The sequence below is a fragment of the Vespa crabro genome, chromosome 21 (genome assembly GCF_910589235.1).
Source record: "Vespa crabro chromosome 21, iyVesCrab1.2, whole genome shotgun sequence".
Taxonomy (NCBI): domain Eukaryota; kingdom Metazoa; phylum Arthropoda; class Insecta; order Hymenoptera; family Vespidae; genus Vespa; species Vespa crabro.
Genome location: NC_060975.1, coordinates 3,520,929 through 3,547,068, shown reverse-complemented (window position 1 = coordinate 3,547,068; position 26,140 = coordinate 3,520,929). Strand labels below are relative to the sequence as shown.

Genomic DNA, 26,140 nt, shown 5'->3' with positions numbered 1-26,140 from the left:
TACTTCCTCTTCACCCTTACCACTTTTCATTCTCTCTCTCTCTTTCTCTCTCTCTCTCTCTCTCTCTCTCTCTCTCTCTCTCTTTCTCTCTTTCTATTTCTATTCCTCTTTTTCTATTTTCTATTCTTTTCTGTCTATCCATCCCTCTTTCACTTGGTAGCTTTGTTTTATTGTGTCCGTGTTGCTCATTTTTCCTTGTCGTTTCCTGTGCTTTCGTTAATGCACGCACACACACACACACACACACACACACACACTCGTACGTACGTACGTATGCTTGTATTGATTGTGAATTTCTTTTATTAATACGAGAATATATACATGTATATATTTTTCTCCATTATATATTCTATATATATACATATATATATATTTTTTTTCTTTTTATATATATTCTACATAGATAAAGATATATATATATATATATATATATATAGGGTGAATCAATAACCATTATCACCTGAAATATTTCCATTAATTTTGATGTTTTGAGAAAGAAATGGTTATAACAAAGTTACGCTTTCATTTCAAGTGATACGTACGACGATGGAAAGAATCTTCTCTCAAGGTTATCTTTTTCTTTTTTTTTTTGCTTTTTTCTTTTCTTTCCCCTCACGAGAATTCAATAGTGATATTTGTTTTAGGCGGAACCCGACGATTTTTTTTCTTCTTTCCTTTGCTTTTGAGATTAGAAGAAAATTTAAGATGGAAAATAGATGAATGGAATCATTTTTTTGTCTCTTTCTGTGCGCGAGTGCACACATTCATAATATCAAAAATAAAATATAAACGTTAGATATTTAATCGATCGTGAAGTATCATATTGTAAAGATAGATTAGATCTTAATAATTCGTCGAAACTTTGAATCTAATCAAGTCCATAAGATTGTTAACACAATAATGATATTTTTGAAAATTTTAAATAATCAAAATCTTTATAACTCAATTTCTTTCTTTCGTATCTAAAAGTAGAAGATTAATACAACGTGAAACTTATGATATAACTTATATAAGTTAAACTATACCATAGTACGGATTATACTATACTGGTTATATCATAACTAACAATAAATATAATTTATACTTAGCAAAATTATTAACTTTATAACGTAGTATTAACTAATAATTGATTTAGTGGCGAAAAAGAAGAAACAAGACAACAAAAATATGATTTAAAGGAATAAAGATATATCGATATGTTATTTCAAAATTACATGATGTTCAATATTGAAGTTAAATATCGTCATATATATTTTCGATACAATATTCTTCATCATTTTTTATACTCTATTTCAAAATTACTCTTCTTAAATTTATATACATACATACACACATATATATATATATATATCTTTTAAAAAATGTATACATCTCTTTCTATCTCGTATCTCATAAATTTACAAGGATATTCTTATAAATTCCATCGAATTTACATTTAATATAAAAAGTTCTCTTCGACTTTTCTCTCGCGTCGTTTAACAGGAATTCAGTAAAGTATCGTCATTATTCTTGCCCTTGTCAGTCCTCGTCGAAGAATGCGAATAGGAAACGTTATAGTTCCCTTTAAAAGTCGGCTCATTGAACGGTCGGATAAACGCGTGTAAACTGAAAGGGAAGAAAAAAAAAAAAGAAAATAAATAAATAAAACGAAAAAAAAGAAGCAAAGACGGAAAAAAGGAAATGAAGAAAGGAAGAAGAAATTATCGCCATTCTCTCTTTCTCTCTCTCTCTCTCTCTCTCTCTCTCTCTCTCATTTTCTGTCTGTCTCTCCTTATTTTTATCCTAGAAATAAGATGGAAAAAGGAAAAAAAAAAAAAGAAAATAAAATAAGATACTTCGATGAAATTCACGACTCAATAAAGTAAGGAAAGGCTAAAGGAAAGACGAGTTAAGAAAGAAAGAAGGGTAGGGAAGTAAAATACGTCGAATATATTTCGTATGCGGGATCCCGCTCGTTCTCGAGATTCCTTCTTCTCTCTCTCTCTCTCTCTCTCTCTCTCTCTCTCTCTCCTTCTATCTATCTTTTTCTTTTTTTTTCATTTTTTTTTCTTTTCCTTTTTTTTGTTTTTTTTTTTTTTTTTTTTCATTCGAGATATACTGTTCGTTGAAGAGGGTACATCGCCGAGACTTTTAGGGGATGGTTCAGAGTCGATGGAGAAGGAGGAAGAATTGTGGAGGGAAGAAGTGGGAGAGGAAATCAAGGGAGAAGGAGGTTTCTTGAGTAGCAAAAAATGAGAAGCAATCCGTACGTACGTTCTCTCTCTCTCTCTCTCTCTCTCTCTCTCTCTCTCTCTCTCTCTTTCTCGAAGATCGTCTATCCACGCAATAAGAAAGAGCTCAACGATCCCCGACTGTAAAATCGGAGGAGCATGTCGAAAATGTCGACCACCCCTTTGGAACAACCAACCTCTCTCTCTCTCTCTCTCTCTCTCTCTCTCTTTCTCTCTCTCACCACGCGATAAAAAAGAAAAGTGTTCTCTCTCTCTCTCTCTCTCTATCTTTATCTTTTTCTTTCTCTTTCTTTTCCTTCCTCTATCTGTCGAGCGTTTAAATTTCTTTCGTACGACTTTTAATGTCCATCTTCTTGCGTGTTGAAGCTAACTCCGGCCCGTATTTAGAATTTTTATTGCCGGAATCATAAGTTTCCTTTTTTTTTTTTTTTTCCTTTTTTTGCGAAAGGAGGAATTTATTTTTTATGATGGCGCAATGGTGATGGCAATGATAAAATTGGCAGATTTTTATAATGCCTTTTTATTTTTCTTATTATCGTGTTACGTTTCAAACGTATGACATATCTCGTCGTTTTGTATCTTTCGTCATAACGTTTTCTTTTAATACTACGATAATAACGCGATAATGTTTATGATAATTTAGCAATGATATTCAAAATCATTATTATTATTCCGTAATACGTCGATTTCACAAATTTCGATAAAATTAATATCAATTTTGTTCGTATGCGATATTACGAAGGTTTATTAATTCATATTTAATCGTTTAATAGAAACGATTTTATCGAATATTTTTATAATCTTGAATTATTGCCTTTGAAATCTTTGATTCTATATAGATTATTAAATTTGTTCATAAATAATTCTTGATCATTCGATTAAACAAAAATAAAGACGAACGATCGATATATCGTATATATCACGGTATCATGAATAGACATTTTTTTTTTAGAATCAATCTCACGCTATTACTATTCCATTATATTTATTAATTATTTAATCTTATTTCCGTTGGAGTTCGAGTCAAATTTTGTTTTTATTTACAAAATAAAAACAAAAAAAAAGAAGAAAGGAAAAGAAAAAAAAACAGTTAAATCATTCGAATTAAATTTAATGACGTTTATCCAGACGAACCTTTTGATCTCGCTTTTACGTAAGAATTGTATCTAAACGAAAGCATTAGAGCAATAATCATTTATTCGATTTCCAATCATAACAAGAGATCTTCACAATAATAAGACGTTAGCTCGCACTCAGAAAAGGGTGGAATATTTTGAATACGTGTCATAGAAATCGCGTCTCGCATTTGGCATGAATCGCTTCAATAACATAATCGCATCAATTTATTCGCCTGTCACATACTTCCAAGAGAGAGAGAGAGAGAGAGAGAGAGAGAGAGAGAGAGAGAGAGAGAGAGAGAGAGAGAGAGAGAGAAAGAAAGAGAGAGATAGAGATAGAGGGAAAATCTCGTCTTGTCAATAAGGAACTAATTCGACTGTAGTTCGATAAAACGATAATCGAAAAGAATGAGAATCTTTTTGGAAAAAAAAAAAATAAAGATCTTGCACAATTATCCATTTATATGTATATATATATTTTTGTTTGTTTGTTTGTTTGTTTTTTTTTTTTTTTAATAAATATCATATCTCAATAAAAATTACTTTTGACGTAGAGAATAAATTGAAAAATAAATTACGAGTATTAGATAAGAATATTTCAAATTTACGATAATCTTCTTTATATTTAAACAAATATGTTCCATGTACATATATATATATATATATATATATATATATCTACAAGATTTATTCTGAGAAAATAAATATTTTATTAACGTTAGATCATGTATGATATTCAAGACGAAGATTTGTTAAGAAAATCTGAAAAATGTAAAATTTTGTTGAAAGGAACCTAACTCGATCGATCGGATTTACATACATTGAATAATTTGTCTGTGTGTGTGTGTGTGTGTACATGCATGTGTGAGAGGGAGAGAGAGAGAGAGAGAGCTTTTAAGTTTTCGTAAGCATATATGTGTCATCGTATGTTATCGCGATATTCAAGATAAACTTTTTGTTAAAAATAACTGATCTTGGTGTAATCTTTTTTTATACTTTAAACAAATATTATCTACAAATATATTTACGGTATATTTATAAGAATTATACTTCTTGAAAAATAAATTGAAAAATATTTTATTAACGTGTTATATCGTGAATGATATTCAAGATAAAAATTTGTTAAGAAAATTTAAGAGGTATAAAATCTGTTTTGTTCGAATTTGCATATATCGAGAATAATTCGTGTGTATCTGTATGTATGTGTGTGCATGTGTGTGTGTGTGTATGTGTATGTATGTATTTGTGAGATAAAAGGAGATGTTATCGTAAACTTACACGTGTCATTTACCCGTGATATTCAAAATAAACTTTTTATTTGGAATAACATCCCTTATAAAATAAATATTTCCTTAATATTAGATAACGATATGATTATTCGAGATAAAAATTTATTTAGAGAAAATTTGATAGAAGTGAAATTTTTATTGAAAAGATATAAGAATTGAATTTTCGTATTACCAAATAATTCGTCTATGTGCGCGCGCGTGTGTATATGTTTGTGTGTGTGTGTGTTATGTTTTTGAGAGAGAAAGAGACGTCATTCCAAAAACTTATACGTGTCGTCATATAATATTTTAAATAAACTTCAAGATAAAAATTTATTTAGGAAAATTTGATGGACGTGAAATTTTTCTATGGTAAAAAATACCAAATCGAATTTTCATTATATCAAATAATTACTACGTGTAATATGTTTGTGAGAGAGAAAGAGATATCATCGTAAGCTTACACGTGTCAACAGTTGACCTGACGTATCCATACGTAGAATCTCTAACGGGTTATTTAATCACTTTCCGCCCTTTGGTCCTGCTTTTGGTTCGATTCGATCAAGCGTATTATTCGATAGCGCCGCGATGCGGTTCTCAGACTATTATTCCGTGCTGTGCACGTGGTTAAGGACGATCAAAATATTCACCTCAATACAGGACCGCATGCTAATTGGAAACGTTTAGACTCGATCGAGTTTTGCTATCATCATGCTTTCAAACGTTTACCTTACTTTCCCTTTAGCCTTTCTATCGTAAATGATTCATAGTTATACAGAAATTAATATTTCTTAATGCGAATTAAAAAAATTTATCGAAATAACAAATATAATTAACCACGGGATCATACGACATACCTAAACGTATCTTTATCATTTATCCTTTTCAATTTTCTTTTAATGATTATTTTCATTTATACTTCACACGTCGACTTTGATTTCGATAATAAAAATTCAGCTTTTTCGCGGGAGAAGTAAAATAGAAAACAAAAAGAAAAAACGAAAAAAAAAAAAAAAAAAATTAAAAAAAAAAAACAACAAAAAGGAGAAAGAGAAAAAGCACAGGCGATAACAAAATAATAAACGAAATATTTTTACAGTTCGTACATTTTTTATTTTATATGACGTCGAAAAGAACAATAACTACTGCGAAGCTTCAGAATTTTCTTTTTGTTTTCTTTTTTTTTACCTCTTTTTTTTTTCCTTTTCTTTTTATTTTATTTTATTTCATTTCATTTTATTTTTGTTTCAATTTTTTTATCTGCTTTATATTTATATATATATTTTTTGTTGTTGTTGTTGTTGTTGTTGTTATAAAAATTGACCTATCTGATGTGTGAAGTGTGTTCGTTATACGTATCGATACCGTGAGAGTGGGAGGGGGTGGGTTGGTTGGTTGGTTGGTTGGTTGGGAAACGCGTATACGATCGGAACTATTCATCAAAATGGACAACCCGTTGTGTTGACTGAGCATTGCATCGGTGTTGCACAACGACGTATAGAAACAGAAAGTTTCGTTTTATCAAGTGGGACACGTTTCCGTGCGAGGTAACACGTCGGAATATCGAACAATGGTGTATGCCACTTGAAAAATATTTTTTCTTTTTTTGTGCTTTCCTTTTTTGGCCTTCTTTTCTTTTTCGTTACTTTTCTATTTCGTTTCTTATTTTCTCTTTCTATTATTTTTTTTTTCTTTTTTTTTTTTTTTTTTTTTGTTTTGGTTTACACGAATTATACAATTAGACGATTTTCTAATCGTGTTTTTTTTTTTTTTTTCGAAACGTTACTTTCGATTTTAACTTTAAAAATTTTATTGGAGTATATCTATCACACAACAAGTTACAACGAACGATTGAATTACATTAAAAATAATTAATTATCAATTAATGCACGCGCAAGCGCGCGCGCGTAAATGAATACGTTGAGATTTTTTTTTTTTTTTGTTACTTGAAGGAAGAGAAAAAAACATTTTTTTTTATCAACCAAAATTCTAACATAATACATCGTCATTTACATTATTAAAATCAATTAATTTTCAAGTACGTTTCTTGCGATGCAATTTCCAAAAAAAAAAGAAAAGAAAAAAATATAAGAATAAGAATTGTTCTTTATTGAACTACATTAAATTTATTATAAGAATTAACGAGCAAAAAACGTTTGTAAACCAAATTGTTGACCACAGAAAGATAAGAGAGAGAGAGAGAGAGAGAGAGAGAGAGAGAGAGAGAGAGAGAGAGAGGGAAAGAGAGAGAGAGAGAGAGAGAGAGAGAATGTAATTAAAAAACAAAAGATACATCATTTTAATTATTAAACATAATTAATTTTCAAGTGTATTTCTCTTGCACAATTTTTAACTGAAAAAAGAAAAGTCATGTACACACACACACACGCGCGAGCGCGCGCGCGCGCGCACACACACACGCACACGGTAGTTTAATCATAATAAATGAAATTTTTAAATAAAATAAGTATACTCACATTGTGTTATCTTCGCTTCGCGCAAACAAAATTAACAAAGAAAATATTTTTAAATCTAATATAAAAAAAAAAAAAAAAAAAAAAGAAGAAACAGTTTTAATTTAGACCTACGTTAATGTTAATGCGAAAAAGGTGCTCCGTTTTTAAAGTTATATATAATTTAAAAAAAGAAACGATTATTAGATATTTATTATAATCTATTTATTTATTCGTTGCTTGACGTTTAACGAATCGCGTTATTTCAATATCGTCAAAGCACGACATACGTGCATCAAGTGAAAGCATTAAAGCGAAATATTATTTTGGCGTAGGTACTCGTAGAGGAAGATAATTCGATTCTCACAGGTTGAGTCCTCTCACTAAAGCCCTTTCACAGGAATATTCAACGATATAGGGTGGTAACATAGTACAGTTAATGTTAGAAAAGGGACGAAGCCCTTTCTCCGAATGAATTTACATACACCGTAAGGGCGTTCGTCCGTGTTTCGAACGTTTACATGTGTTACTGGTTTATTTTGTTATTCACGTATGAGAGAAATCTTTGCTTACCTTTCAAAGATTATGTAGTATATATATATATAAATGTATATATTTTTTTTTTCAACAGAGAAATTTAATTATCGAATAAATAAATAAATAAATAAATAAATAAATAAATAAGTATATATATATATATATACTTTTTCGCTTGTAATGATTCCATAATGTTATAATATAAACATACGTGTGACGTATAATTAATTATGATGTGTTATACAGATTGTTTATATATATATATATATATATAAATATATAAATATATATGCTACCTCATAATCACAGGAGAAACATGATAAATTTTATTGGACAATAAAAGGAATAAAATTTGGCTAAAACAAATTATATCCTCCATTCGATTTACGATAAAATATGTTTATTAATATTTAATTGGTAATTATCTGTTCGAAATAATATTCTTTAAATTATTATTACTTTTATCGATATAATTTTATCGTTAATGAAAATATAAATACAAACAAAAATTTTATTTCAATAGATTTTATAACGTGATAATTATCTAATTGCAAGATTTCATTAATATTTTTAAATTTTCATTTGTGAAAAGACAAAAAAATAAAAAAAAAATAAAAAAAAAAACGAGATAAAGAAAGAAATATTAATTTTCAATAAGAATGATCTTTAATATGTTTTTTTATATACGAAGAAATTATTATGAAATAAAATGATCCAATGATAGATCCTAACGAATAAGATCCTTTTCAATGTGATTTCGTCAGAAATATTACATTACACTTATCAACAAACATTTTTCTGTTTAAAAAGTGAACATCTAAATTTATTACATTAAATTGCAATAAATAATAATATTTTTATAGATCGCAATAATTGACAATAGATTTATAAATACTTGTATACTAATTCAACGGATAATTCATAAAAATTAATGATCTTCGATTTAATCGATTAATTCGATTTAATGATTCGGTCTATTATATAGATCATGTTAGAATATTAAATTTTAGAATCGAACAATCACTACGTATTATTATCATTTTAAAAGATCATAATTAAAAAGAAAATATATAATAAATATGCTATAGTATCTATCGAAAAATATATAATCTCTAAGTATCAATAATTATGCTCAATATCGAAAACAATACTTTTAACGATAAAATAGTAATTATTTTTCGAATTAATCCATCAAAAATATGGAACAGTAATAGATTTAACTTTCGAAAATATTGATCGAAACTTCTTCGTTTTTTTTTTTTTTTTTTTTTTTTTTTTTTTTTTTTTTTTTTTTTCTTTGAAGAGGTAGGAATGCTGTTTTACGATTGCCCACGAAAAAGAAAACAAAAAATAATAAAAAAAAGGAAAAATGATGAACGAAATGAAAGGATTAATGGTACATAGGAAGGAACTATCGATAGTAAGCTCGATTGTCTTGTTAAAACGTAGTAGAACGTCCACGTGCGTACGTGCTTTTGGCAGGACACTCTGCGGAAAACGCAAACACGCGATGCTGGGGAAGCACATGCGTTGCTTCCGGAGGAACATTAAAGCCCGATCGTGTTTACTGGCCGATCGTATCCACTTTGTGGGACGAATATTAATGCCGTTTACATCGGCGGATGTTCGTGACTCTTTACGAAATACACATACATATGTAAGTATATATACCTATCTCTCTTATACGTATAGTTATATATGTATGTATGTGTATGTAACTTCCATAGAATTCGCGTGTAAGCAGTTTAACAGGAGTAAGCCGATTCTGATTAATCGAGCTCGTAATAAGGCCCTTGTCGATCCTATATATACGTATTTTTAAGTATATGTAAATCGTAACTCATTCATCGTACTCCACATTATACTATCATATACATATATATATATACACATTGTATATATATATATATATATATATATATATATATATATATATGTACAGGGATCGATCGATCGTATTCGTATTCGAGGAGGAGGCTATTAAATTGCTCATCGATCTGCTTTGTCAATATGCTTTATTCGGATGATGTATATACGTAAGTAGATATGTATGTCTATATTATATATACGTATATATATATATATATATATGTGTACCTATGTATGTGTGTATATGTATGGACATCGCGTAAATAAGTCATTCACAAATTAATAAAAAAAAGGATGAATTCCATCGGAAAATCGTAAAGTCTTTCTTTACGACAAGGAAACGAATAATTTCATTATTTCATATTTTTTTTTTTTTTTTTCACGAACGTTTCAATATTTCATACGCATTATTTTAGTTATTCTATGGTATGTGTGTGTGTGAATATATACGTAGATAGATAGATAGATAGATAGGAAATATATGATTCATTCATATTTCCTCTGTTCAAGTAAAACTTAATCGTCTTTACGATAGATCTGTAAAATTAGATGGCTTAAAACGATTCGTTTATCGTTAAATGTTGAACTAATTAATTCGTCACGAGATATTTTTAATACTTTTAAATGAGATATCGAAATTGAAATATCATAATTCATAATACAACAATTTATTCGTCGAAATGGATTTTAATTGTTTGAAATGTTTCTTTTATTGTCATTTAAATTGATCGAAAAAAGAAGAAGAAGAAGAAGAAGAAGAGGAAAGAAAAAAAAAAAAACAAAGAGAAAAGAAAAAAGATAGAAAAAGAAAGAAACAAAAAGAAGAAAGATTTTTATAGAAATTTATTCGTAACGAGATAAAATGAGATATCATCGATTGTTAAAAAGGAACGTCTTTATCATTCAATCGATAAGTATGTATTTAATAAAGAATCGAAAAATAAGAGGATTTCTCTTTACGTAGATGCTTTGGCTTTATCTTTTTTTTCCTCTCTCTCTTTCTCTCTCTTTTTTTCTCTCTCACACTCTTTCTCAAGATGTAAGAAAAAAATGCAAATTAACAGAGCCCAGTTTCGTGCTTCGCTTTTAACGAAGCTTTTCGAACTTATTTCTTTTCTTTTCTTTTTTCTTTTCTTTTTTCTTTTCTTTTTTTTCTTTTTTCTTTTTTTTTCACTGTCATCGAGTATACTAGCTCTACGGTCTCTCTTCGACCTTCTCGAGGACCTACGACGAGCTCTCACAAAATAATGTCGACGAACTGCTAAATTTTTCGTAGGGACGTGTGTTTGATTTAACGAGGAGAACGCCCATTGAGTTCCCAATTCAATCAACTAACGACGCTAAGAGTACTGACCCGATCGCTGTGCACGTTAACGAGTTTTTCTCTGTGAGAAACGAAAAGAGAAACGAAAGGATTTTTCAGTTCTACCTTCTCTAAAACTTTCTCCTGACGACAAAGCTCTCGAAATTTTTCTTCTTTCTTTCTTTCTTTCTTTCTTTCTTTATTTCTTTATTTCTTTCACTTCCTTCCTTACTTCTTTTCTTTTTTCTTTGCTTTTATTGGCTCTCTCTTTCTCTCTCTCTCTCTCTCTCTCTCTCTCTCTCTTTCTCCTTTTCTTGTTTCTTTTTTTCTCTTTTTCCTTTTTTCTTTCCTTTTATTTTTCCTTTCTATCAGCTTCGAGGAAAAATGTTTCTACTTACGATTAAGCTATTTAATTTTTGTTCGAGATTTTTAGATATGCACTATAAACAATTAGAATTATTAAGGCCGTTTGAAAAATTTGGGACGTTTTTTTTTTTTATTTTGTTTTTTTGTTTTGTTTTTATCGGTCACTTTAATATATGTCGCGCGTTAAAAGTGAAATTTATCCATATATATATATATATATAGATAAAAGCAAAAGGAAGGAATAAAAAAAAGTGAACAGAAAAACAATAAAAGCTACAAAGCTCTCAAATAACTCTGATATGTATGGTAACGGAAATGGGAATATATTAAAAAAGAAATTAATAAAAAAAAAAAAAAAAAAAAAAAAAAAAAAAATAGTATATATTCAAAGATACAGACTGACACAGACATATACATTGAGAATGGTTATTATTAAATAATCTACCATAGAATATTATATAACGAATTACTGAAGCTAATTGAAAAATTTGTGATGTTCCTTCTTTTTCTTTTTTTCTTTCTTTCTTCTTTTTCTTTCGTTTTCTTTTTTTCGTCTATCACTTTAAAATATGTTTCACATTATAAATGAAATTTATATACTCGAATAAAAGAAAAAGCCGCGAACTTGTCACGTATACATTAACGAATATTTAAATATATTAAGAAATAATAATAATAGTAATAATAATAATAATAATAAATAAATAAATAAAAAGAATAAAGAATTTGAAATTATCGATCTAGTATATATATATATATATATATATATATATATATATATATATATATATATATATAAGATAATTCAAGATGGGAACGTACATCAACGATTTTTCGTATCGATATTCCATATAGTATTGTACATCACTGATTCCTCGACAAATCTCAATGCGTCATAAAGGCCGAACGAAATTGAACCCTATTGCAGTGGAGATCGTCTATCAATAGATATTTTCTACGAGGATGGATGAATATGTCCTATGAAAGGTCGGCCATTCGTTGATATATGATATTTCAATATATCGAGTGATGTCCAATAAAGGAATAAATCGATATTACAAAAGTTTACTTCCAATAAAAGAAAGATCAGAATCGATCGGAAATAAAAAAGATTGTTTTTATATTTTACTTATCGAAATGAACATTATGAAAATTTTCTATTTTCTTTATACAGTTCTACTTTCAGATTTTTCGAATTTATTGACTTTTCACACGTGATTAATTCTTTCTATAACTATATACGTATGTATATATATATATATATATATATTTTTTTTTTTTCTTAATACATATAAAGTACATATAAATAATTTTTAATAATAAAATAAAATATAGGTATTTGTATAAAAACAAATAAATCGATCGAACAATAATTATAATATTATCGATATAAAAAAATAATATATCATATCGAAAAATGTATAATATTTAATTTCTAATATCTTCATTATATGTATTATATATATATATATAAATATATATAATGAATGAGTTTTTTCAAACGCGACATGTGAATATTTCAGTTAATTTTAATTATAAAAAAATGTACATATATGTATGTATATATATATATATATATATATATATATATATATATATATACATATATAGATATATACATACATACAAGGAAAACCATTACCATGAATTTAATCAATTAATATTTTATATACATTAAAATATTAAAAAAAAAAAATATATATATATATACACCTACAAATACTAGAAGATTCATTTTTAAAAAAAATGACGAATAAATAAACAAATAAATAAAAATCCGCGCATCATTGTTTCGAAAAATGGAAGGAAAAAAAATGTATGATTGGTCGAAACTTAATAAACAAAGAGAGAGAGAGAGAGAGAGAGAGAGAGAGAGAGAGAGAGAGGGAGAGAGACACGATGACGAGAGGGGTTGGAGGGGAAGAAATTAAAAAAGTAGGTCATTAAGCGAACCGTGTTTTTCAATTTTTATCGTTCGTCGTTTCGCTCTGAGAATAAAAGCAGGGAAATAAAGCAGGTTCGCCGTATATCCATCGTTGTAGATTTTCCATAAAAGGAAAGAAAAAAAAAAAAAGAAAAAAAGGAAGGGTGAGAGAGAGAGAGAGAGAGAGAGAGAGAGAAAGAGATAAATAGAGAGAGATAGATAGAAAGATAGAGATAGATAGATAGACAGAGAGTTAGAGAGAGAAAGAGAGAGAGTGAGAGTGAGAGAAAGAGAGAGAGAGAGAGAGAGAGAGAGAGAGAGAGAGAGAGAGAGAAATAGATGAAAAGAAAAGAAAAAAAATAGCATGTATGGGAAAAGCTACCGGTGGAAAGCAGTCCATTTGATCGTATCGAATTTCTGGCTCGTGAGTGCTCTCATACGCTATCGAGCATTATTGATACGACTTCGGCGTTCGAGCGAAAATAGCTCTCGACGTTATAGACTTTGGGCATGGATAGGAAATTCAATGCGCTACCGCATCCCTACCGCTATACTGATTTTGGATCACGACGTTCTGTTCTGTTATAATACGTACGCAGTAGAAGATATTCAGAAACGAACGAACGATCGAGGAAATTTTCGAATTGCGAAATCGAGCTTTGTATTTATATGTATGTATATATGTATGAATGTATTTATGTATGTATGTATGTATGTATGTATATGTATATGTATATGTATTATAGGTATAATAGGGATGACTCACGTAAATCCTTTTTCTAAATAATATTTGATTTAGCAAAGTTCTTATCGAGTTTAATCAGTTTCTTTTTTTCTTTTCTTTCTTTCCTTCTTTTCTTTTTTTTCTTTTTCTTCCAGAAGCTTACAAAATTCTTTTTTATTTTTCGTTTTGTTTCCTTTTGTTTTTTTTTTTCGTTTTTTTTTTTTTTTGCTTTTTGTTCTTTGTTTTTTTTTCTTTTTTGTTTTTTTTTTTTGAAGATCGAGAAAGATAGAAAAGACGACGGATCTTTCTTTTATTATTTATAAGACTTATGCCGATAAACTATTAAAAGAGAGAGAGAGAGAGAGAGAGAGAGAGAGAGAGAGAGAGAAACGATGAATATGCATGTATATAGGTTTATACTATAAACTTTTATACTGATAATAATGATATTAATCTTCATTTGGGTTATTGACGTCTTGGTAGCGTCTTATCGAGATGTGATTAATTAATCGGCTGTTATTTTTTAGTGTGTTACTTTGTAAGTTGAATTTTGAAGAAAAAAGGAAGAAGAAGAAGAAGAAGGAGAAAAAGATGATGATGAAGGAAAAAAAAAAGTAGAGGAATATTTAATCAAAATAATTCGAGATTCACGTTCCACTCTTATTTTCATTATTTTTTTTTTTGATTTATTTATTTTTTTATTTGATATTTGATTCGGTGAACAATTAAACAAACAAAAAAATAGATAATAATAATAATAATAGTAATAATAATAATAATAATAATAATAATAATAATAATAATAATAATAATAATAATAATAATAATAATAATAATAATAAATAGATGTCGTAGACATAAAGGACTTCGAGTATATAAGTTCATTTCTAAATAATTAAAATTCTATTCGGGCGACATCGTATATTCTTTATTTTTATTATTTTGTCTTTTTTTTTCTTTTTTTCTTTTTTTTCTTTTTTCTTTTCTTTTTTCTTTCTACAAAATAACGAAACAATTATACACCGTAAAATTCAACCTTCATTTTTATCTTCACCTCGTTGTTCTATTCTTCTTTTTTACATTGTTGCAACAACCCGCTGCGGCATTATACGAGAGGGTTGGATGGAACGTCAAAAGTAAAAAAAAAAAAAAAAAAAGAAAAGAAAAGAAAAGAAGAGAGAGAGAGAGAGAGAAGAAAAAAGAGAACCATAAAAAAGAACCACAAGGAACTCACGATGGTTGTCCAGTTCATCTTCTCGTAGATGAAACAACACGTGTCTATTTATCTCTCTCTCTCTCTCTCTCTCTCTCTTTCTCCCTTTCTCTCTCTTTGTTTAGTTATTTCTCGTAAAAACGTTGTCGGTTAACCGAACGTTAAAAATTCGATGAAGTAAAGTTATAGCGAGAAAACGAAAAAGTATTGAAGAAGAAAGGAAAGAGGGAGGAAAGGGGGGGGGGGTTGGGGAAAAAAAGAAAGAGAGGGAGAAAAGGAAAGCGAAAAGAAAAAAAAAAAAGAAAAGAAAAGAAATAACGTCGTCTTTGTCGTCGTTGTCGTCTCGGAACTTAAAAGAATCTTGAAGTGATCTTAAACGGACACACGTAGGGTAACTAAAAAAAACCTATGTAATAATTCTTTGAGAAGTGTATGTATTTGTAAGAATGAGAATGTGAACGTGAACGTGAACGTGAACGTGAAAGTGAACGTGAACGTGGACATGAACGAGGGACATGGACGAGGACGAGGAAAAAAGCGAAGGCTAGGCGAGAATCGGATATCGCCACTCGTCGAATAAAAAGCTGGGAGATGCGCGAGGTATACGTGACTATCCTACAGATAACATAGAGTAAGAGAGAGAGAGAGAGAGAGAGAGAGAGAGACAGAATCCTTGCGGAAATCTCAGAGTGTGGAGATATGTAGCCTATAGGTACCTTGGTAAACTCGACTTTACCTCCCTCGTATCTACTTTCACAGCTGAGAACGAGAACCAGGACGAGACGTTAATCTTAATGATGCGTTCTTTCTCTCCCTCTCTCTTTCTCTCTCTCTCTCTTTCTGCGAATGTCCGTACATAAGGTAAAACGTAAGCTCTGAGTTTGAACTTTCTCTCTCTCTCTCTCTCTCTCTCTCTCTCTCTCTCTTTCTCTCTTTCTCTCTTTCTCTCTTTCTCTTTTATCTATTTACACGAAAAAGGTCAAAGATCTACTCTAGAAAGGATTTACGAGAGTTCAAAGTTACGCTATATATATTCTCTCTAACGTTTCACGCATTTACATGAAAAGTAAATTTAATCTTTGGATATTATATACGTTATATATATATATATATATATATATATATATATATATATATATATATATGCTTCGGCAAAGAACTACCATTAATTATGATTTATTTACTCGAGATTAATTGATCTACGTCGTGTATTTTACTATTGCATCAATGTCTTTCCTTTTTTCGATATAATTAAACAGATGTTAAAAGTAATTATTATTCCGACATTCTCGCTCGATTCTATATATTTATTTATTTATTTATTTATTTATTTATTTATTTATTTATTTATTTATTTATTTTGTTATCTTTCCTTTTTTTTCTTTTCTTTTCTTTTCTTTACGATAATTATTTTTATATTTTTATAAAACGACAAAGAGATATATCGGTCAAATTAAGAGAGAAAAAATATTCGTATCAATGACAATGGAAAGTACTATTGTTATACTGATTTATTTGCACGAAAGTAGAATTAAATGTTATCCGTACTATTAATTTTTCTTTTTCTTTTTTCTTTTTTCATATATATATATATATATATATATATATATATATATATATATATATATTTTACAGAGTATTATCTGAAATTATATAGCTATGATAAGGGGAAAAAAGAAAAAGATAAAAAGATAAGAGAAAATATTCGTAATACAAAGTCTCTTCAAATGTTTCCCATCTATAAAGAACCTCTCGAATTTTGGATTTAATAATATAAAATTACATAAAATAGAAGAAAGAAAAACAAAATGCCAAAAAGAAGAAAAGAAAGAGTACAGAGTAGGGAAAAAAAGATGACTTGTAACGAGGTAAAAATTTAATCGCGACGAAAGAGAGGTCAACAAGTCAACCTTTTATCCCATTTTTCCCATTATATTATACGCGCCACTTTCTTGAAAACTACTTTTGCAAAAGGAAAGGACAAAAAAAAAATTATATATATATATATATATAATATTTATGTACGGGAAATGAAGAAAGATATCAAAGGAGAAAAAGTGAAGGATGAAGGAGCAGAAAAATAAAAAATAAAAAAAGAAAAATATACAAATAAGAATAGAAAAGAAAAGAAAGGAAAAGGAAAAAAAAAAGAAAAAATTTTAGAAAAAGAAAAATGAAAGAAAAAGTAAATCCAATACTGATCGTTACGTTTCATTCCATGTAACTTATCTTTTTCTGCTATTATAAATACTGTTATAATTAATACCATTGCAATTATTATTGTCATTATTATTATCATCATTATCATTATCATTATCATTATCATTATCATTATCATTATCATTATCATTATTATTATTATTATTATTATTATTATTATTATTATTATTATTATTATTTATTATTATTGTAATTATTATTATAACTATTGTAAACATAATTCTAAGATTGTTAAACCTATAAAAATGTATCCCCATTATGCGATTAATGTTCTCTCCTACAGGTTCCTATAGAAATATTTTTCCTTACAGGATATAATTTCCTGAAGAGATTTTCCAAAAATTCAGAAAAGATTACGTTTCGAATCTCTTAATTCTTAAAAATGTTCTTTTCGATTATAACCTACACAGATACACACAATAAATATATCTAATAGAATAAACATAAATATTAATTCATCGAGTGATTCATAATAATACAAAGACGATTTCATATTGCTTTCTGATTACTATTGAATCCGTCACGTGACATGGATAGAGAATTTTTCTTTCTTTCTTTCATTCTTGTTTTTTCCTTCTTTCTTTCTTTTTTCCTTCTTTTTTTCTTTTTCTTTTCGTTCCGTAATAATCACACTTCCATCTATGTACTACGTTACATGTGTAACATTGAAAATATTACCGTGGACTGATTCTCGTCTTGGTTTTTTTCTTTTCTTTTATTTTCTTTTTTTTTCCTTTTCTTTTTTTTTTATTCTCTCTTTTTTTTTTCCTCCTTCTTTTCCTATTGTTTTACCTTTTGTTTCGTTGGAGGAAAAGAAATTCAACGTAGCGTTATGTCTTTTGAGAAATCGAGAAAATCCGTAGCTCGCACGATGACGCATTCTCGAATCTCGATATCCGTTCATGCACGTTTCAAAGCTTCTATATCTCTCTCTTTTTCTCTTTCTCTCTCTCTCTCTCTCTCTCTCTCTCTCTCTCTCTCTGTCTATATATCTCTATCTTTCTCTCTCTTTTTCTCTTCCTCTTTCTCTCACTCTCTCTCTCTCTATCTCTCTATCTTTATTTCTCTATCTATCTATCTCTCGTTCGTTCATTCGTAGCTTTCGTTCTTGCTTACTCTCACCATCGTTTCTCCCCTTGGACTATGTATGTGAACTTGCGAGCTCGGAAAACTCGCACGGGACCACCGCCCTTTGATCGCCGCACCAACGTTTTTTAATCGCGTTAAGCGTTCCGCCATCGCCTTCGAACGAACCACCGACTTTATCCTTTATTTCTCTCTCTCTCTCTCTCTCTCTCTCTCTCTCTCTCTCTCTTTCTTGTACATACACGGAAGTGAGCAAGGCACGAAAGAGCCTCGGTTGTTTAATTAAAAGCAGATCGAAATGACGTCCAGAGCTTTCATCGAAGAAAAAGAGAGAGAGAGAGAGAGAGAGAGAGAGAGAGAGAGGATGGAAGAGAAAGAGAAGCCGTATAACTCGCAACGTTCAGTGTTACAGACTTTCAATTAATTTAACGTCGCCTTGTTGTTCGGTACAACCACGACGACGACGACGACGACGACGACGACGATGACGACGACGACGATGACGACGACGACGATGACGACGACAACGACGACGACAGGGACGGCGAGGACGAGGACGACGACTATTACAAGAAGAACAGTGTTTCGATAACGAATATGCTTTCCGATATAATCTAAAACATTAATAGAGAAGAAAGAGAGAGAGAGAGAAAGGAGTAAAGAAAATTTATATTTCATACGAGCGAAATATAAATAACGGAGTATAATAAAGAGAAAGAAAGGAGTGACAATGTAAAAATAAATATATTAAATTAAATATATTGTACGTTTATGAATTAATTAAACGTACTTGTATGTTAATAAATTAATTAAACATATTTATATAAGCATTATTATATATATATATATATATATATATATATGTTTTTTTTTTTTCAAAGACATGAATAAGAAAAATAGATAAATAATATATGACAAAAGCTGATTTGTAATTTACATGAAAGAAAGTACAATGTTTCGTTGACGTAATGAAGAATAATGTGAAAACGTATTTACAAGATTAATTAAACTATGTTTATATTAAGTAAAATAATTTATATATAATTCTTTTCTACCCACGAGTAGAAAAATAAATAGATATGTAAAAAGAGTAAGAAAATTAGTAGAGTAAAACGAGTTTATGTGATTAAAGATATTTACATATATGATCAAATTATGAATTAAAATATATCGACTTTTTATTACTCGATGAGTTAGTGAATAAATGTTTTATTTATAAATAAAATTGATAAAACAGGATCTTTATTATCATCGACGGAAAGGTATTTTATATTCTAATGTGATAACAGCTGATTTGTTATTCACAAGAGGAAGGAACAATGTTCCGATGACTATTTAATTCTGATAATAAGACATAAATTTGAATAATAAGAATATATGTGTGTGTGTGTGTGTGTGTGTGTGTAAGAGAGAGAAATAGAGAGAGAAACTGAATAAAATTTATATTTCATATGAGAAAAAGACAAGTAATGAAGAATAATGTGAAAACGAGTATACAAGATTAATTAAATTATATTTATAAATATTAAGTACAATAATTTATATAATTTTTTTTTTCTTTTTTTTTGACTATGAATAAAAAATTAGTAAATAAATAAGAAGAATAACAAAGAGTAGAGCAAAACGAATGATATTTATATGATCAAATTATGAATTAAAATATATCGACTCATTATTACTTAACGAGTGAGCGAATAAATATTTTATTTATAAATAAAATTGATAGAACAGGGGATGTCTTTATTATCATCGACGGAAATGTATTTTATATTCTAATGTGATAACAGCTGATTCGTAATTCACAAGAGGGAAGAACAATGTTTCGATGACGAATTAATTTTCCGATATAAATTTAAATAATAAGAGGATGAGAGAGAAAGTGAGAAGAGGCAGAGAGAGAGAGAGAGAGAGAGAGAGAGAGAGAGAGAAAGAGAGAGAGAGAGAGAGAAAGAGAGAGAGATAGAAGGGGATAGAGAAAGTGAATAAAATATATATTTCATACGAGTGAAAGACACGTAATGAAGGATAATAAAACGAGACAAAGGATTAATAATGTGAAAACGAGTATATAAAATCAAATATATTAATATTAAGTATAATAATTATTAAAATATTTTTAACCTTAGTAGAAAAATAATCGACAGGTAATGAAGAAATGGACAAAGAAATATGGATTTTATTAAAAGGAGAGATTATATATGACATTAAACAAATTTATGATGAAAAAATAAATTTGCTTGTTATTAAATTTGTATTAAAAAATTAATAGAGTATTGAACATTTGATATTTAACGTGTTAAAAATTGACGTAGAAAAATGTCTATCTTATGAATGATGAAAACATATTTCAAGTCCTAATGCTAATGTGACAACAACCGATTTGTAACTCGCAGCTATTAGATTAGAAAGCTCAACCGGATCATCAACTCTCGTCCGAGTTTGTAATCTTCATATACGTGATAACTGACTTGAATTACTAAGAGAGAGAGGCAGAGAGAGAGAGAGAGAGAGAGAGAGAGAGAGAGAGAGAGAGAGAGAGATAGGAGGGAAGGAGAGAGAGACATTTATTATAATGCTTGTGCTTGCTGAATATCAATGAAGTAGTATTACAATAATACGTCGGGGAATATTCATCAAAGAAGAGACCACCTTTGTATTCTCATATGTCAGTTCTATTTTATATATATATATATATATATATATATAAATTGGTTAGAAATTTTTGCAGTTTATCGATTATGTTTAATCGTATCAGTTTAATATAACATTTAGAGAGAGAGAGAGAGAGAGAGGGGGGGGAGAGAGTTGATAAATATTAAAATATTTTAAAAATATTTACGATAAAGATTTTTTTTTGTTTTGTTTTTTTTTTTTTTTTTATGCTTTTTTATACATAAGTATTGATTGTGTTAACTTTCTATAACGTCGTATGACCTTGAAACTTGCATAAAATATATATATATATATATATATATATATATATATATATGCATATAAATATTTTGGGATTTTTTTTTCTTTTTTTTTTTTCTTATTAGGAATTTCGTTTTTTCTTACTAGAAAATTAATTATTATTATTATATTAAGATAGATTAGTTTAGCATATTGTTCATATTCGAAGATTGACGGCTTGTTACATATAAATTGTATTACACTGAATGTAACTTATATCAATAGAAGTATAATAATTCTAAAACGGTATAATTTTTTTTTTAATAAAACTCGTATCCGTATAAATTATTTGTAAACAATTGATTATTTGTACTCGTACTAGTACAAGTTGTATTATTAAAAAAAAAGAAAAAAAAGGAAAGAAAATTACACAGAAACAAAGATTAGATATGCCATTATTATTTATTCCATATAAATACATTAAATGAACAATGATTTTAGCTTTTATAGATATAGATTAGATTTAATATTGGATTTAATGATAATATTAATTTACGATGCGAGAAAATAAAAATCTGATTACTTTCTTTTTTTTTTTTTATAATAATAATAATCTTTCAATACAAATGTTACATATTCTTCTGTCATTTTAGATCGTGCTTTTGCTTCCTTATTTTTTTTCTGTTTTTTTTTTCTTTCTTTCTTTCTTTCTTTCTTTCTTTCTTTCTTTCTCTTTCCTTTTTTATATCCTTAGAGAAATGTATTTCAACAGGAAAAATACGTCACGTATCAACGGTTTTTGAAAGACAGTAACGAGTTCGACGTACGATACCGTTCGTGATCGTGTCATATACGAACTCGCCTAATTATGATAGCTATCGATACTCCGTTCATCCCGATAACGTGAAAGATATCTTTGCCTTTCTTGTTTCTCATCGTAGGTATTCGTTATTAAAAGCTACGCTCTCGTGTGAAAAGAAAGAATCGTATGTCTCATTACTGTTATCACCGACGCTCTTTTAATATTGTTCGAATGACGATGAATCATGCATAAGTCTTTTATTTCTTTTCCGATGGAAAGGAATGAAGAAAGGAAACCGTAAAAAAAAGAAAAAAATTAAAAAAAAATAGAAAAAGAAAGACAAAAAACGCCGTTCGCTATTTCCGTCCCGAAACAACAAAAAAAAAAAAAAAAAAAAAGAAAAAAGAAAAAAAAGAAAGAAAAAAAAAGAAAAGGAAGGATTCGATTAATGATACAAAAAATGATTTCATAATTTTCATAATATTAATCACACGGAAAATTTCTAATCGTTTTTCCCACAAAACTTATTGTAACTCGCGTTAAGTTTTAACGATCCCCCATTCGGCACGTCCATTTTAATGGCGTCACATTATTCTTAACTTCACTTTTCTTCGTCCAAAATGCTACTGGCACAGTGGAAAAGAGGGATGATGTTAGTGTGATGGTAGTGATAGTAGGAGGCTATAGGAGGAGGGCGGGATTGAGGATAAGTAAAGTGAGACATTTTCTATCCACTTGTTAATTTTCCCACGAGAAATCTTATTATAATATTTCATTGGTGTCATTAAAAGAGTATATCAGGCAGATAAAAGCCTGAGAGGAGCGATCCAGTTTTTTCTTTTTTTTTTTTTTTTTTTTTTTTTTTAATTGGCTGAAAATATAAAATAAACTTTCTTCGAGGAATTATTTTTGTTACGATTATCATCTCGTACGCACTTATAGACATTTATACGATTTCGTATCGTTCGACTTTTTCGAATCGAAAATATAAATCGAAACAGAGATTATATCGTTTTTGAATGAACCTGTTAAAATTCGCTGAATAAATTTCGTTCACGAAAAGAAGAATATTCTTTTTTTTTCTTTCTTTTTTTTTTTTTTTTTTTTTAAAGTCGTGTCACTGCGTCACACGTGTAACAAGTGTCGTAAAAAAATTGTTGAATAATTTTCTTAGCGATCGATCGTTTCGTTTCTATTCCTTTATAAATAATCGTGTGTCAACGGCGACGAAATTGCCAATCGATCAACACGTTGCACGTACAATGTTGTCGTAATCGGAATATTAATTACATTTGTTAAGGAGAATTTACGAATAGTCGAAAAAAAAAAAGAAGAATCACTGAAAAATCACTTTATAAATCGAAACTATTAACGACGTATAATCCGTCGCACTCTTTTCTATCCATTCGATAATTTCCCCTCCCCTCCCCCCTCCTCCCCCTATGAGAAGTCCTATTACGGATGTTTCATTGACGTCATTTCGAAACATTATAGATCCCCTATCCCGTCGTTTCGCACCCTCGAAGATAACCATCGTAATTTAAATAAAAAAAAAAAAAAAAAAAGAAAAAAAAAAGAAAGAGAAAAACCTTTCGTAAATGATCTTTATAAACGAAGTCACGATCGTATCGTTATCATCACTTCTTCGTGATTATAAATCACGTAACGTTGAAAAAAATTGTTAATCACCTTACGCATGACTTATTATCGATGATTAATTTTATTAATGAATCCTTTTTTTTTAATCATCGACGATATCACTCGAGAACTTTCCATGATATGAATGAGAAATAACACATAATTCTCACGGGTTCTTCGTCAACGTAAGAAACGATATCACATCTTCAAAAACTTTCGGTGCATACCCATCCACGATATTAATAATCGAATGACAATTTCTTGAAAAAAAAAAAAAAAAAACAATTAATAAAAAACAAAAAGAAGAAAAAAAAAGTGAGAAGAAAAAAGCATTGAAACCTTCTTATTACTCACCTTTGCTGGATATACCAAGTGTACCAGCGAACTGGACAACGAGGACACCGATAACACCGATGATAGCGGCTCTCATGTTGACCCGAAGAAAAGTCACAAATGCGTAATCGTTACGTTTTCTTGATTGAGCACAACCAATAGCACGAGAACAAGAAGTAGTAGTAGTAGTAGTAGTAGTAGTAATAGCAGCAGCACTGGTACCGATATTATTAGTAACAGTAGTAGTAATAGCAGAAGCAATAGTAGTATCACAATTGAGTACAGATTTGTAACACTGGTCCGACGATAGCTTCGAATGATTTATCTCATCATTCACATCACTACCACCACCGTCAGGATGAAAGACAGTTGGCACTCTCGTCACTGGCATAACTCCACGTTCCTTCGATTATATCAAAATCAGAACTGGAGGAAAGTGAAAATGAAAGAAAAAAGAAAAAAATCATTAAAATGATGATAATGAATAATAATAATAATAATAATAAGAAAAATAATAATATGAAGAAGAAGAAGAAGAAGAAGAAGAAAAGGAAGAGGAGGAGGAGGAGGAGGAGGAGGAAGAAGAAGAAGAAGAAATGGAAGAAGTACAACAATATAATCCTCCGAAGAAAACTATCCGTAGGATCCAAAGCACACGCTGTCACCCAGTCAACTACAAAGATTGCACGCGCCGCGCCGATGTTTTCATGCGCGTCGAGGAGTCGCAAGCGGAGTAGAGTGAAGAGAGAGAGAAAGAGAGAGAGAGAGAGAGTGGGGTTGGTCGTCTAGGTTGCTAAAGGTAGGAAGGGTTTTGCGCGTTTTCGCGGCTGGGCGGCTCCCTTATCCCGCGAGATCCATTCGATCTAGAAGTCCAATAAAATAACGATATCGATATATCCGATATCTTCTTTGTTTACAATAAACATATATATATATATATATATATATATATACATAAATATATATATATATGTGTGTATATAATTAATCCTTAAGATGTATCTAATATAATATCACTTAATATCATATTTTAATAAGTTATCGGGAAAAAAATAGTTACGATGAAATTAAGTGTTGAAGAGTGAAGTGGTGAGTGGTTTGAGTGGTTGAATGAGTGGGTGAATGGTTGAGTGAGTGGGGTGGATAGGTGAGTGGGTGGGAGATGATTTTAATTGGTGTGGTGGGGGAAAAGTGGTAGGATATACAAACGGCGTGTAAAAATTCGATGGAGAAATGGAGGATGGTAGGGCAACACTAGGGCAAATTATAAGCTCTTGCCGCGTCGAAACACCCGGCGCTACTGAGTGAACCGAAGGAGCCACGAAACTCAGCAGTCGCTCTCTGGTATACGTGCGGACACCAGGAGGAAGCTGGCTGGCTGGCTGGCTGGCTGGCTGGCTGGCTGGCTGGATGGCTGGCTGGCTGGCTGGCTGGCTAGATGGTTGAAGAGTAGTGGTGGTAGTGATGGTGGTGGTGGTGGTGATGTGGTGGTGGTGGTGGTGGCAATGGTGGTGGTGGTGGTGGTAGTGGTAGCGGCGGCGCTGTTCGTAGAGGGTGGAAAGCGTCGCTAGAAAGGGCGGCCCACCCCTTTCGACGAGGACGAGGACAACGAAGACTACGACGACGACTACGACGACGACGACGACGACGACGACGACGACGAGTCTTCGTTGCATCGTCAGAGCTAACATCGAAGGTGTGCACTTCAACGAAAGTGTCACTCGTCTTTCCGAACTCGAAACGATCTCCGACTGTTATTGGATTCGCCGGATTAAATTATTTTCTTTTTCCTTTTTTTTTTTCCTCTTTCGTTATTATTTTTTTATTTTTTTATTTTATTTTTTTTATCTTGGTTTCTCTTTCTATTTGATTTTTCTTTCTATTGTTTTCTCCCTTTTTTTTTCTTTTTTGTTTTATTTTGTATTTATTCTTTTTTTTTTATTTCTTTTTATTTCGTCGTTCCTACCCCTCCTCCTCCGCTACCTTGGTGGCTTCATTTTTATAAGTTTTGTGAAAGAATTTCACGTTGAGGGTGTTCTTTATTTGTCGTTTCTTTTTTCTTCATTTTTTTTTTCTACTTCTTTTTCTTTTTCTTTCTTTCTTTCTTTCTTTTTTTTTTTTTACTTTCTTTCGTTATTACACACAGGATACATGTGCTTCTAT

At 29.8% G+C, this 26,140-nt stretch overlaps 1 protein-coding gene across 8 annotated transcripts in view; it reads right to left on the bottom strand.

Moving 5' to 3' along the window:
* LOC124431544 overlaps nucleotides 1-26,140 on the bottom strand; it is a 286,608-nt gene that overhangs the window by 252,945 nt on the left and 7,523 nt on the right. The window contains exons 3-5 of one of the 8 annotated variants that reach the window (XM_046979591.1): nucleotides 25,038-26,136; nucleotides 24,587-24,840; nucleotides 23,999-24,403 (exon numbers count right to left, since the gene is read on the bottom strand). In XM_046979591.1, coding sequence (XP_046835547.1) covers nucleotides 23,999-24,368 — 370 coding nt within the window. In that variant the 5' untranslated portion in view covers nucleotides 24,369-24,403; nucleotides 24,587-24,840; nucleotides 25,038-26,136. Of the gene's footprint in view, nucleotides 1-23,998; nucleotides 24,841-25,037; nucleotides 26,137-26,140 lie in introns of all 8 variants that reach the window. The other 7 variants (XM_046979592.1, XM_046979589.1, XM_046979590.1 and 4 more) reach the window with 7 other exon arrangements.